General features: G+C 54.5%; 1 protein-coding gene across 4 annotated transcripts in view; it reads left to right on the top strand.

Moving 5' to 3' along the window:
- The window catches only part of Tsnare1 (t-SNARE domain containing 1), a 116,784-nt gene that overhangs the window by 45,351 nt on the left and 59,259 nt on the right, over nt 1–12,174 (top strand). For all 4 annotated transcript variants that reach the window (XM_046449016.2, XM_058580841.1, XM_058580840.1 and 1 more), the window contains exons 2-3: nt 1,105–1,248; nt 9,283–9,789. In XM_046449016.2, the coding sequence (XP_046304972.1) occupies nt 1,161–1,248; nt 9,283–9,789 (595 nt within the window). In that variant the 5' untranslated portion in view covers nt 1,105–1,160. The remainder of the gene's footprint in view (nt 1–1,104; nt 1,249–9,282; nt 9,790–12,174) is intronic.

Consider the following 12,174-nt stretch of genomic DNA (forward strand, 5'->3'; position numbering starts at 1 on the left):
CTGTTTAATTTCAGACGAGTAAATATCTGTGGATAGACTCCACATAAACTAAAGCTCTTTGGGCCTCAGTGATTCTTAGCAGTGTCCTGGGGGCCTGAGACCAGGATGCTTGGAGTCCCTGCTGCCACTGCTTTGGTGGATGACAGTGCGACCATGCACAGGAGCTGATCCCAGGTGGACTCCTTGGGGATGCAGGGGCATGCTGGCCTTCCTCAGGTGCTGGGACTCAGGCTTGCTTCTTACCCTCTGTGCATCTAGCTCCCTCTGCTCCAGACCCCCTCTTCCTGCAGGCCTGCATGGTTTGTGGGTGGTCACTGTAGGGTCTCCAAACTGAGGCTGGCCAGACTGCAGGTGTGACAAGTGACAAGCTGGATCTGGAGGGCTAGGGTGTCCTTGGGGGATGCACGCACAGGGACCACCTTAGGGTCTGGGAGCCTGGAGGCGCTGCTCTGGCCGCGTCCAGCCAGAGACCATCTCATGGCCCCTGGTCATGGCTTGGTTTGGAGGCAGGGTGCCAAGCCGCTGGGTGGCTGGCGTCACTGTGGAGTTGAGAGCTGGGTGCCCTGAGCATGTCACGTGTGCCACGGCTCCTAACAAACCTGGGGAGTAGGTACTTTCACTGCCCTAATTTTAGAGAGGAAGAAACTGAGGCCCAGAGGGATCAGTGGCTTATGGAGAGTGACACAGGTTAACAAATGGCTGGTCAGATCCCCTCTGCAGCCTGACCCCTGCTTTGCCATCCACTAGGGGCCGCTCAGGCAGATGGTGCTGGAGGCAGAGATGCTGCCGGCAGCTTCAGCTCCTGGGCAGCACCAGTCCATGCGGGCAAGCCAGGGGAAAGCCAGCCACCCCGAAACTTGGTGGAGTGGGAACAGGGGAGCAGGGCTCCCATGGGACTTCTGCAGGGAGAGCTTGGGCGTGACTTCCTCAGGGCCGTGTTTCTGTGGAGTAAGTGGCTGCTATAAGGGGCTTGGTGGAGCCACTCCCTGGAGGCTGCCATGAATCCAAGGGTTCAGCTGGAAAAAGACACAGAGGACCCATGAAGCCCCTCTCCACCTTGGATCTGGATTTAACCCCTTCTCTTTTTCTTCTTTCCCTCCCCAGTTTTTGTGTTTCTTCCAGCTCTTGAGGACGCTGCCTGCCCTTTCTGCTATAAGAAGATGTCGTATGGGTCCATCACCAGCGGAGGTGGCCTGGGGACCCGTGGACCTTTCAGGGGATCCTCAAGGCAAGGCTGTCAGCCTCCAGGTAAAGACACACAGCTGGCACCTAGGATGGGTGGGCATGGTGACAATGGGCAGGTCTTCTCCATGTCATGTTCCCTGAGGAGTGTGGCCCATGACCAGAGACTGCTGTGGCTGCTGAGCTCCAGATGCAGGGAGTGTACAGACTGAGGGGCTGTCCTGTGTGGGGGCAGACTGTGGGGTCAGCATTCCTGTGGGGTGAGGAGCTGGCGCTCAGTGCTGAACTGTCGATGATGCCTGGGTGTCTGGTCGTGGCTGAGCGCATGAATGATGACATCCAGCCTTCTTGATGCTGCCGCGGAGCAGGTGACCATTTGTGTAGCATGTGGAGAAGAAAACTGAGCCCTCACTTGGGGGATGACAGCTCCCTGGGGCTGTGCAGCTGGCGTAGGGCAGGACTGAGATCTACCCTGACACTTCTGAGTGCCAGAGCCCTGCCTGTGTGCGTCACTGAGCTCTAGGCCCCGTCCCCTGCACCTGGCCCTGCCTTGGGCCTCATGGCCACCTCCCTGTTCAGCCCCCTGTAGAGCTGGTGTTGGACAGGGGCTGTTGCCAGTTTTACACATGTGGGTGTGACCTGTAAGGCACCCCTGGCTCCCTTGTTAGGCACGCCCTGGCTGCCAGGCTCATGCGGCTGCAGTCTCTGGTGCAGGGCAACCTCATGAGCTGCCATCTCGAGGTGGGGAAAGACATGGAATTTGGGGTGCCTGAGCTCTCTGCTCACCTCCCCCGGCTCTGGGCCAGGGTTAGGGTTCAGCCTAGCGGCTACTGCAAGCCTACATGTGTTGGGCCTGACTCCACTGAGCTTCGGGTGGGGGCTTCTCTGTGGGTTGGGGGACTCTCTTCCCTGTGGCCCTCCAGGCTCCTGGCCAGTGCTCAGTTCCTCAGGCTGCCTGTTCAGAGGAGGAGGCCAGGCATGGGCCACCACTGGGCTTGTCATTGACGTTTAGCTCTGCGTCTCTAGCAAAGAGTGGGGCTGGTGTCTTTCTCACTTGTGGTGGGAAGTGGATGGTACAGGAAGGGTGAGGGTCCCAGACCTCATCAGAAGTGGCCACCTCCCTCTTCCTCATGGGGCCACTGCCATACAGGACCTCCCCTTCCTCTTCCCAGAGAACAGCAGCTGCCCAGGCTCCTCCACCCTCAGCCTCCTCTTCTCCACTGCCGGGTGTTGTGTGCCAGGCTGTGTTCTAGGAGCTGGAGGCATGGGGTAGAGGAAGCAGGTGAGCCCCATGCCCTAGGGTCACATTCTGCCTGGGAGAGTTTCTGAGATCACCTCACGTGGGCACCGTGAACTGTGTGAAGAGCAAGACTGGGCTGGCTAGCCAGGGCTGCTTGAGCCGAGGAGGTGAGGGAGCCTTGGAGGTGAGGGAGCCTTGGAATGGGGACAGTCTGTGAGCCATCAACTGGAGCCTGGGAGGGGTGGCAGTGAGAGACGTGGGCGGAAGGGCAGCAGGACAGTGTCCAGTCACATGCCTCCTTCCACGGGACTGGGGCAGCCCTCAGGGTCCTCGGCAGGGTGCAGGGCGAGCGCCTTTCTGAGCCCTCGGTCTGCATGTGTTCTCAGGGCCCTGTGTGCGGTGCACGCTCGTGGTTCAGGTGCAGAATTCATCGATCCTGGGCTTCAGATCCGCACATGCCCTTTCAGCCCGCCTCCCTCCCTCCGGGCCCGAGGCCTGTGCGTGTTGCTCTGTTTCCTTAGTGCTGGTTTCGAAGTGGCTTTGGGCCTTATCGAGTGGGATTCGTGTAGTTCTGGGACTTACTTCTCCTCTGCATTTTGTTCCTGAGGCCAAAGGCACGGCCAGGTCTCCTTGGGCTCATTCTCCCGGTGCTCTGCATGCAGCTCTGCAGTGCACTGTGGCATCTCTGCCAGCTCCATGTCTGAGGGACGCCCAGGTTGCTTCCCTTTCCATGCCAGCACAGACAGTGGCCAGAGTCTTCAGGGTGGAACGAGGGTGGCAGTCCTGCGGGGTCCCTGTGCGCCTGCTCTTCTCGTGCCGCCCACCCTCTTCCTCCGGCCCCACTCCATGTCTTTGTCAGCACCAAATGGTGTTGGACAGGGCTGTTGCCAGGCTGTTGCCAGTTCACACATGTGGGTGTGAGGCGGTCTGTCTGGCCTCAGTCTGTTTTCCTAGCTCAGGTGGGTGACCTTTCATGTTTACTGGGCCCTGAGGTCTTTCCTGTAGCTCATTGCTCTTGTTTTTATCTTGGATTTGTCTTGTTTTTCTACATTTCCTCTGTGTTGGGGACGGAAACCCTCAATGACGTGCTGTGGACACCCCCGTGGGTCGTGCCTGCTGTGGGCAGGAATTCCCACTCCTCTCGCCCGCACCACTCTCCTGTCAGTTGGTTTAATGATGTGCCTTTGTGTTCTCCAGGAAAGTGACCTCGTTGATGGCGTGAGGTCGTGTGAGCAGGGAGAGGGACTCTAACGTTTTTTCCACGATTTGAGCAGCAAATGGTCCAGACCGTGTATTCTGCCTTTTTCTGCAGACCTGCAGCACTGGCCAAGGAGAGCCAGTGTCCCTTGGGGCCTCTCGGTCAGTTTTCTATTCTGGTGTTAAATGCGTCTTGATTTTTGCAGCTTTCTCGTAATTCTCTGTTTTCCAGGGCAGGTTGCCCTTCTCATTGCAGTATAGAAATGCCTTATGTATTTTGGGCTTTCTGTTATTGAACATGAAGTTGAGAATCAGTGTGTCACATTCCTGGGTTTGGCTGGCTGGCTCTGGGTCCGCCTGCCCAGGCACGAGCCTTCACGGGGACCTCCTACCCTGAGCCCACGGCATGTCGTCTTTGGATGTGTGGTCTTCTTTCACGTCTTTTGATAGAGCCTTGTCATTTTCTCCATGAAGATTTACATATCTTAAATTTGTTTCAACAGAAGAAGAACAACAAAAACATGCTACTATTTGGCTGCTATTTTCGGTGGTACTCTTCAGAGTATGACACTTCTCCAAATGTTTGTTGCTGGTGTACATATACCGTTGTTATTTTAAAAAGCAGCGTCCAGAGATTTTATTTAATTTAAATGTTTTGCTCTTTTAACTTTTTAAACATGGATACTTTCAAACATACAAAAGTAGACATGGTGATGTGTCTACCCCCAGGGCAGCCTTCTGTGTTCTCTGTTGCTACCCCCCACTCCTGCCCGGCTGAGCTTGTCTGAACCTTCCCAAACCCTGACGAGTCAGGCTTCTGGTCACCTGGCCTGAACATCTAGTTGTCTCCAGTGACAGGGTTCCAGCGCTGCAGCGTGTCTCAGCCTCGATGCTGGGTCACTGAGTTCTCCCGTGGCTGTTCTTGTGACACTTCTGTGTACCTTCTGAGCCCATGATCGCCTGGGTGCCTCCATCTCGATTTCTTTTGCCTCGAGGTCTGTTTGCTGGAGGGAGCAGGCTTCTGTGGAGTGTGGCCGACCTCTGCCCACTGTTTTGCACGCAGCTTCTGCTAAACTCCTCTCCCTAATGGCCGTGACTTGTCCGCGGCATCTCCTCAGTTTCCAGTAAGATGACGTCGTTGTCTCTTCCTGTCCCTGGCTTCATCCTGTTTGTTTTCTTCCCTTCCTGAGTTAGCTGGAGCCTCTCTCCGAGGATTGATGGAATTGGTGACTGTAGATGGTGCCCTGACTTACGAAGGGTCCTGCCCCCATGAGCCATCATGAGCGTGAATATGCTGGTGTTCCTCCCTGGCGTGCCCAGTCTCCCTGAGGTGCTCAGGACCCTGCAGTACCTACAGCTGGGAGCAGATGGCCTCACACCAAGGCTGTCTTAATGAAGTGTTGACTCCTGACGCACGGAGACTGGCATCTGCAGACACCAGGTGCAGGACCTCAAGGCATGGTGTCCAGAAGGCTGTGGCAGCACAGCAATCTGTAAAGTTGTAGTAGCTTCCTTGGTGATCGTGGGATTGCCTGGATCTGCCCAGAATTGCAGGGGAGGGTCCCCTGTGTGTCACCAGCCCAGGAAAAGGTCACAGTCCAGACCTTGATTTCTAGTAACTGCTTTCCCACTCACAGTGAAAAGTCCGGCCGAACCGTCCCGAGTCACGACCCTCATGTATTCCTGTGAATTTGTGGGCACATAGGACTGTGTATTTCTGGGATTTTGCTGGGAGACTGGTTTTGTTTGTAGGAGTTCTGACTTCCTGTTAAGTTCCCTTATAGTAAAAATCTGTTCAGGTTTTTGTTTCTCCTTGGGTCATTTTTTTAAGTGGCATTTTCTGGAAAAGCATCTGCTTCATCCAGATGTTCCCGTGTATTGAGGTGGAAGGAATGTGCACAGAGCTTGTCCTGGCCAGGTGCCACGTGGGCAGCACCCTGGGTGGGCTGGAGCGCAGACTCCAAATAGCCTGCTCTGGGCCCAGCACCATCTGAAGGTAGCAGGCGAGTTGGCCCCTGCGCTGGGCCACCTGGGGTCCAGGTTGAGTGAGTTGCTTCCTGTGTAGCCAGGGCCTCAGGAGGCATGCAGTGGCCAGTCGCCCTTGTTTGACTCAGGTTGTCAGTGTCCGAGTGATGTCCCCTTCACTCCTGACAGTGTGTTCGCCTTCCCGTTTTCCTCTTTGAAATAGGTGTACAGATCTCTGTGATGTGACTTCTTCAGAAAGACTTCATCTTTCTGCTACTTGTTAGCTTCAAATTTTAATTAATTTCTGCTTGTATTTTCTTTATTTTCCTCCCCTTTTCTCGAATTGATGCCATTTTATTTTTTCTGACTTGCAGATTGGATATTCTTCTTGTTCATAGGCAATACTCAGCTTTTATTCTTTCCTAATAAAAGTATTTAAAATAAATAAATTTCCAAAGAGGTACACTTAGTTGAATACCACACATTTAAAAACAGAGTATTTAAAAAATTTTTTAGTTCTAAATATTTTCTAATTTCAATTAGGATTTCTTTGACCCAGGGATTATTTACAAATATTACTAATTTCTAAGCATATGTATTTTTTTTCATGTCTTTTAAAAGTGATTTCTAGTGTAATTTCATTTCCATCAGAAAAAGGCTGGTGTTGTCTTGACATGTTGACTTTTCACACTGGGGCTTTGTCAGGGTGCTGGTGGGGTCTTAGCTCACTCTTTGGTGCAGTCCCCTCTACCGTGGTTGGTCTGTGAAGGCTTCGGTGGGGCTGGCTGGAGAGGCCCAGTCACTTCCAGGCAGGACAGCGGGGAGACAGACAGCTGTGGAGGGACATGCCTGCAGGGTGAGGACAGCTACATTTACCCAGTCTCTGCTGGGCACCGAGGTCCTGTTTCCCCATCCGTAATTATGCAGCTTTAGGGCTTGTTCTCCATTGAACTGTCTGGTCCCAGAGCAGCCAGCTTGGGGCGCCCGGAATGTTCCCTCTCTCAGCCTCTTTTTGGATTCCGTCTTAGGGAAAAGTCAGTGAGGCAGGCAGAGGTGCTCACCATAGCATGGTTTCACAGTGCCAACTCAGAAAGACTGTACGTACCAGTGCAGGGGTGCGGTCCACTAAGTGGCAGTCCATAATGCAGTCTGACACCTCACGAAAATCTTAGTGTAGTGGGGCACTGGCACAACCGATGTGACCCAGCCACTTGGGAGTGAAGGCAAGAGGGTTGTGAGTTCAAAATTAAAAGTAAAAAGAGGCTGGGGATGTAGCTTAGTTGCAGAGGGTTCAATTCTTAGTACCCCCCTCCCCCGCAAAAAATTAAAATAAACCACAGTGTTGAAGGACCTTGAGTGATTTGCTATGTGTTACAATTAGTGACAAATGTGGTAAATAAAAGAAGCAAAGCCATATACAGTATTTTAACAGGTTAACATTTATCTGGGGATATCTTTTTTTTTTTTTTTTTAATTTATAGTTGTAGATGGACAGCATGCCTTTAATTGTTTTAGCTTTTTATGCGGTTCTAAGGGTTGAACCCAGTGCCTCACACATGCTAGGCAAGTGCTCTGTTACTGAGCTACAGTCCTAGCCCCATCTGGGGATATCTTGGTTGCAAATAATTTATTTTTAAATTCATAATTGTCTGCATTTTTAAAAAAGTATTTATCTTTATTTATTTTTGTGTGGTGCTGAGGATTGAACCTAGTGTCTCACATGTGCAAGGTGGGCACTGTACCACTGAGCTACAGCCCCAGCCCTAATAGTCTGCATGTAATTTGTATTATTCTACTCTAAAACAATAAATGTCCCAGGCTTGTCCACCCCCAAGTTCAAGGTGTGTGTGATTCAGGTGATCACACTGGACCAGCCCTTGTAGGGGTGTTTGGGGGATCCCTGTGAGATAATGGGCCCTGCAGCCTGGCTGGGGTGGCCGGGTGCCGGCGTGGTGAGATGCGTGATGGTGGGGGCGCAGGCAGGGCAGTGTGGGTCCCCACTGCTGAGCAAATGGTGGTCCCAGTCACTGAGCGTCTGTACCTCCTCTGGGCAGTGACTGCTGGGTGGAGACTGTGTCTCCTGCAGGGAGAGCGTGGGAAGGGGGCCCTGCAGGTTCTCAGACACTAGGCGTAGGTCCGGGCATCACCCCCGTCTGTGATTGGCCAGGGCTGCATCTGTGGCCTTTCTCCCCAGGTGTCCAGAGCATTTGCTCTTACTCTGTCTCTGAAGATCACCTGGTGCGGTTCTTTGTCCTGTGGGAGCCTCCACCCCTAGAGCAGCTAGATTGCATCCTTCCCTCTCTCCTCCCTGACTTAGCTGTTTCTCTGCTGTGGCTAAAGGATCTGACCAGAACAACTGTAGAGGCTCACAGAGGTCTTAGTCCATAGAAGGCTGGCTCCATTCTTCAGGGCTTGAGGGGAGGCAGAACAGCATGGTGGAAGAGTTGGCAGAAGGAAGCAGCTCACATGTTGATCAGGAAGCAGAGAGAGTTTCTATCCCCCAGATACAAAATATATACCCCAAGGCCAAGTCCCACCTCCTCCACCCATTCCCTACCACTCCAGTTACCACTCAGATAATCCTCATTAAGGGATTAATTCACTGATTGGGTCAAGACTCACAATCCAATCATTTCTCCTCTGAACCTTCTTGCATTGTCTCACACATAAGCTTTTGGGGTACACTTCACATCCAAACCATAATACTGCCCTCCTGGCTGGTCTCCTCGTCCCAAGGCAGAACTGGAGTATGTGTGGCCATTTCTGGACAGTGAGCCAGGAGGCCTGGGTCCCCTCGCAGAGTCTGTAAGACCAGGGTAGCTTGGGGCAGTGCAGCCCTCAGGCAGGTGTACGGTGGAGGAGGCACAGGGAAGGTGGCCTCTGCAGAAGGGCCTGGGTGGACTTTCCTCCTGCCAGAGAGGCCTCTTCTTGGTGCTTCTAGGGAACTGGCCAGGGGGACAGGGCAGAGCTGTTGGTCTTGCATGCTTCTCTTGAGGGGGCTTAGGTACCTTAAAAAAGTCTGCCCCGAAAGTCTTCCAGCATTGGGGGCTGTGCCCCTGCCTGTGGGAAGCCCACCCTTGCTCCTACGGAGCTGAGTATTTTCTTGGCAGCAGACCGGGCCCTTGCCTCCAGGAAGCCACAGCTTGGAGACAAAGCTCACGGGTAGGGAAAGACAGGGAGGCTCTGGTGCTGCTTGCTGGCCTGGCCGGGGCCCCGGTGGGCTGGGGCGGGAGGGCTGTGGCACACTGGGTGGCAGGGGAGCGTACTGCAAATCAGGCTTTCTCTCCTGCTGCTGCCATGCTCCAGCGTGGGCATGGAGGCCAAGGCCAGTGCCCACTGGGCTCATGAGGCTGTGCTTTGGCAGGCGGCCAGGTGTAGATGGCTCTCTGGCCTTTTGCTGGCAAGGGCTGTTCTCAGGCAGGGGTTGTCCTAGGGGTAGCCCCAGCGGGATGGACAGGGCCCAGGGGTGGCTGTCCCTGCCTTTCTGCCATGGTGGTGAAGAAGAAGGGAAGACAGGCAGGCCAGTGGAAGCTAGGGGGTCTTGAACCCAGGACTCTGGGTGCCCAGCAGGGAGGTAGTCAGGAGCAGGCAGCTGTGTCCTGAAGCAGCAACCACAGAGGAGGCACCCTGGGAGCTCTGCCGAGCTGCCACCCCCGCCAGGTCCAGGGGCCTAAACACCCGCTTTGGTGCCTTTCCAGGACTAGGCGCTGCCTCCAAGGGCCGCCGGACCCTGGAGCCCGCCTCGCCCCCTGCCTCTGGCCCGAGGAAGGACCCTGCTCTGGGGCCCCCTGGCCGGAGGGCGGGACCGAGTGCCAGCCGGGCCAAGAAGAGGAAGCCCAACTTCTGCCTGCAGGAGACGGAGGTGCTGGTGTCCAAGGTCAGCAAGCACCACCAGCTGCTGTTTGGCACGGGGCTGATGAAGGCCGAGGCCACCCGTAGGTACCGTGTGTGGAGCCGCATCCTGCAGGCCGTGAATGCCCTGGGCTACTGCCGCCGTGACGTCGTTGACCTGAAGCACAAGTGGCGGGACCTGCGTGCTGTTGTGCGGCGCAAGCTGGGCGACCTCCAGAAGGCCACCCCTGATCCTGGCCTGGGCTCCGGCAAGCCACAGGCCTTGGCCCTCACACCTGTGGAGCAGGCAGTGGCCAAGACCTTCTCCTGCCCAGCCCTGCCTGCCGAGGGCATTGGCCTCGAGCTGCCCAAAGGTGAGTTCCTGGGCCAGCTCGCCCTCCAGACCTGTGCGGTGGCCAGAGGGAGGGTGGCTGCACCTTGGCCGCATTGCTACACCTTCCTCCACAGTGGTCTCCTCCCTGTCCATGTCTTCCTCTGTCCCACTGTTGTCATTCAGAATGTCCTCGTTCATTGTTCGTTGCCCCACTCCCTCGTTCACTTATGCCTGTTCATGATGTTCAGACATCTTTAATGTGCCAAGGTGCTCAGAAGTGGGTGGTGACTGCCCACCTAGCTCTTGCCAGGGCCCGCCTTGCCCTGTCCTGGAGCCACGCGGAGCACAGGGACAAGTGAGCCTACTTCTCTTCTCCCAGTCATTTAGGCAGTCTCTTCAATGTGATGGGAGTAAGAGATGTTGGGATTGTAACCACTGCTGAGTTACAGGAATTTCAAAGCTGGATATTTTGCTGCTTTTTCCTGTCCTATTCATTTAAAAAAAAAAAATGCTCACTGTGACTTGCTAAGTTGGTTCAATGACCTGGTTTCAGAGCTGTAATGTGAGATAATGCTGCTGTGTGATGGTATTTATTTTTTTATCTAGTTATTATCATGGATTATACCCAGGGGCACTTAACCACTGAACCACATCCCCACCCCATTTTGTTTTTTTATTTATAAGTTGCTTAGGGTCTTGCTAAGTTTCTGAGGCTGGCCTTGAACTTGAAATCCTTCTGCTTATTTATTTTTAAGAGGGGGCCTGTTGCTGTGTTTGACAGGTTGGCTCTGAATACCTGGGCTCAAGCCGATTTCCAGTCTCAGCCTCCAAGTGGCTGGGATGCAGGAGGGTGCCACCGTACCCTACGCTATGTCCCTGCCCGTCAGAGACCTCAGTCCTGGTGGATTCAGCCTCCTGCATTATGGTGGGCAGGTTGAGACCTGGGGGAAGGGTTTGCCTAGGGCCTTTCTTGGAGCACCCAGAGGGTGTAACTCTGGGGGCAAATGACAGGTTGGGGAGGTCAAGAGAGGTCAGTTAGGCCTGAAGTCCAGGAGCTCTGAGTGGGGCCCAGATATGTGCAGGTGTGGGTGACTCCTAGGCCATGGCAGCAGCTGCTGTACTAGGCCAGGAAGGAGTTGTGGGCCCTGCAGAGGATCCCAGTTGTGGAGGGTCGAGGCCCTGTTCTGCAGGGCCTGCAGTGTGATATCGGGTTACAATGTCTCCAGAGCTCAGGGCTGTGGCTGGATGACCATGACGGTCCCTAGTGTGTGTGCTCAGATCTGCTCTGCCGCCCAGGGGCGTGTGCAGTGAAGACTAGGTGCCCCGTGCCGATGCCTGTGGCAGAGCTGGCAGACTGCACAGTGTCTGAACAGGTGCTCCAGGCCCCTGGCCTGAGGGTGGGCCTTGGAGAGCTTTGAAACCAGGTCCTTAAAACAGGTAGAGAACTTAAGACTTGTGAAGATGGTGCCATCTGACTAGCAGCTGGCATGTGTACTGTCCCCTTCTCCGATACCACCCTGTGCTGGACAGTCTTCTGGCTGCTGTTCCTTGTTTTCTGCAGGACGTGGTGTCCTGGAAGCTGTAGGACCTGCCCGTGTGCTGTCAGGTGGTGGGGGCCCTGGGATCTCTGAGGGCAAGGTCTGGAAAGGTCCCTGGGTCCAGACTGTGGGGCCCTCACTTGCTTCCTGCAGAGGTGAGGTTGAGGGGCTGCCTGAGGCCACACAGCCAGGGTCTTGCTAAGTTGAGCTGGTGCTGGGCCTTTGGCAGGCACCACAGTCTCTTATTTTATTATTTTATTTCTTAAATGAAATAATAGTCACACATCAGAATTCACCATTTCACCCTTCTTACGGTGTGTAGTTCAGTGGTTTTCAGCATATTCTTGCCGTCATGCGTCTGTCACCTCCATGTAACTCTAGAGCAGATCTTGTCACTTGCAGGCAGCCCGTGCTCTCTAGCATCCGCTTCCTGCCCCTGGCCTTGCATGATCTGGCTCTTCTGTGGTGGCACCTCCCATGCACCTTCATGTTGCTGGTGACTCTTCCAGCCTCAACCTTCTCTTCTGGAGAGTGGGATTGAGTGCTCCGCAGTCGGTGCTGTTGGCGTTTTGGGACAGTCTTCACAGGGCGGTGCTTCTACTTAGGCGGGGATTGACACCTAGGAGTTGAATTGCGGCTTTGACCACCAGCACACTGTTTTTCCCAGTGCTTGTACCTGAGCAGTGGGAGCGAGCGCACTTGCTCTCCACCCTTGCCAGAGCTGGCGTCGTGGGACTTCGGGGGTCCAGGCACCGTGGGTGGTGAGGACTGGTGTCTGGTTGGTTGAGGTTGGGTTTGCCTTTCCCTGGTGTGGAGCGTCCTGCTGTGTGTACTGGCTATTTGTAGTGTCTATTTGAACCCATCGCAGTGTGATATCGGGTTACAGT

The sequence above is a fragment of the Marmota monax genome, unplaced genomic scaffold (genome assembly GCF_021218885.2).
Source record: "Marmota monax isolate L192 unplaced genomic scaffold, Marmota_monax_Labrador192_F-V1.1 WCK01_AAM20220418_F8-fsc00073, whole genome shotgun sequence".
In the NCBI taxonomy this organism is placed as follows: domain Eukaryota; kingdom Metazoa; phylum Chordata; class Mammalia; order Rodentia; family Sciuridae; genus Marmota; species Marmota monax.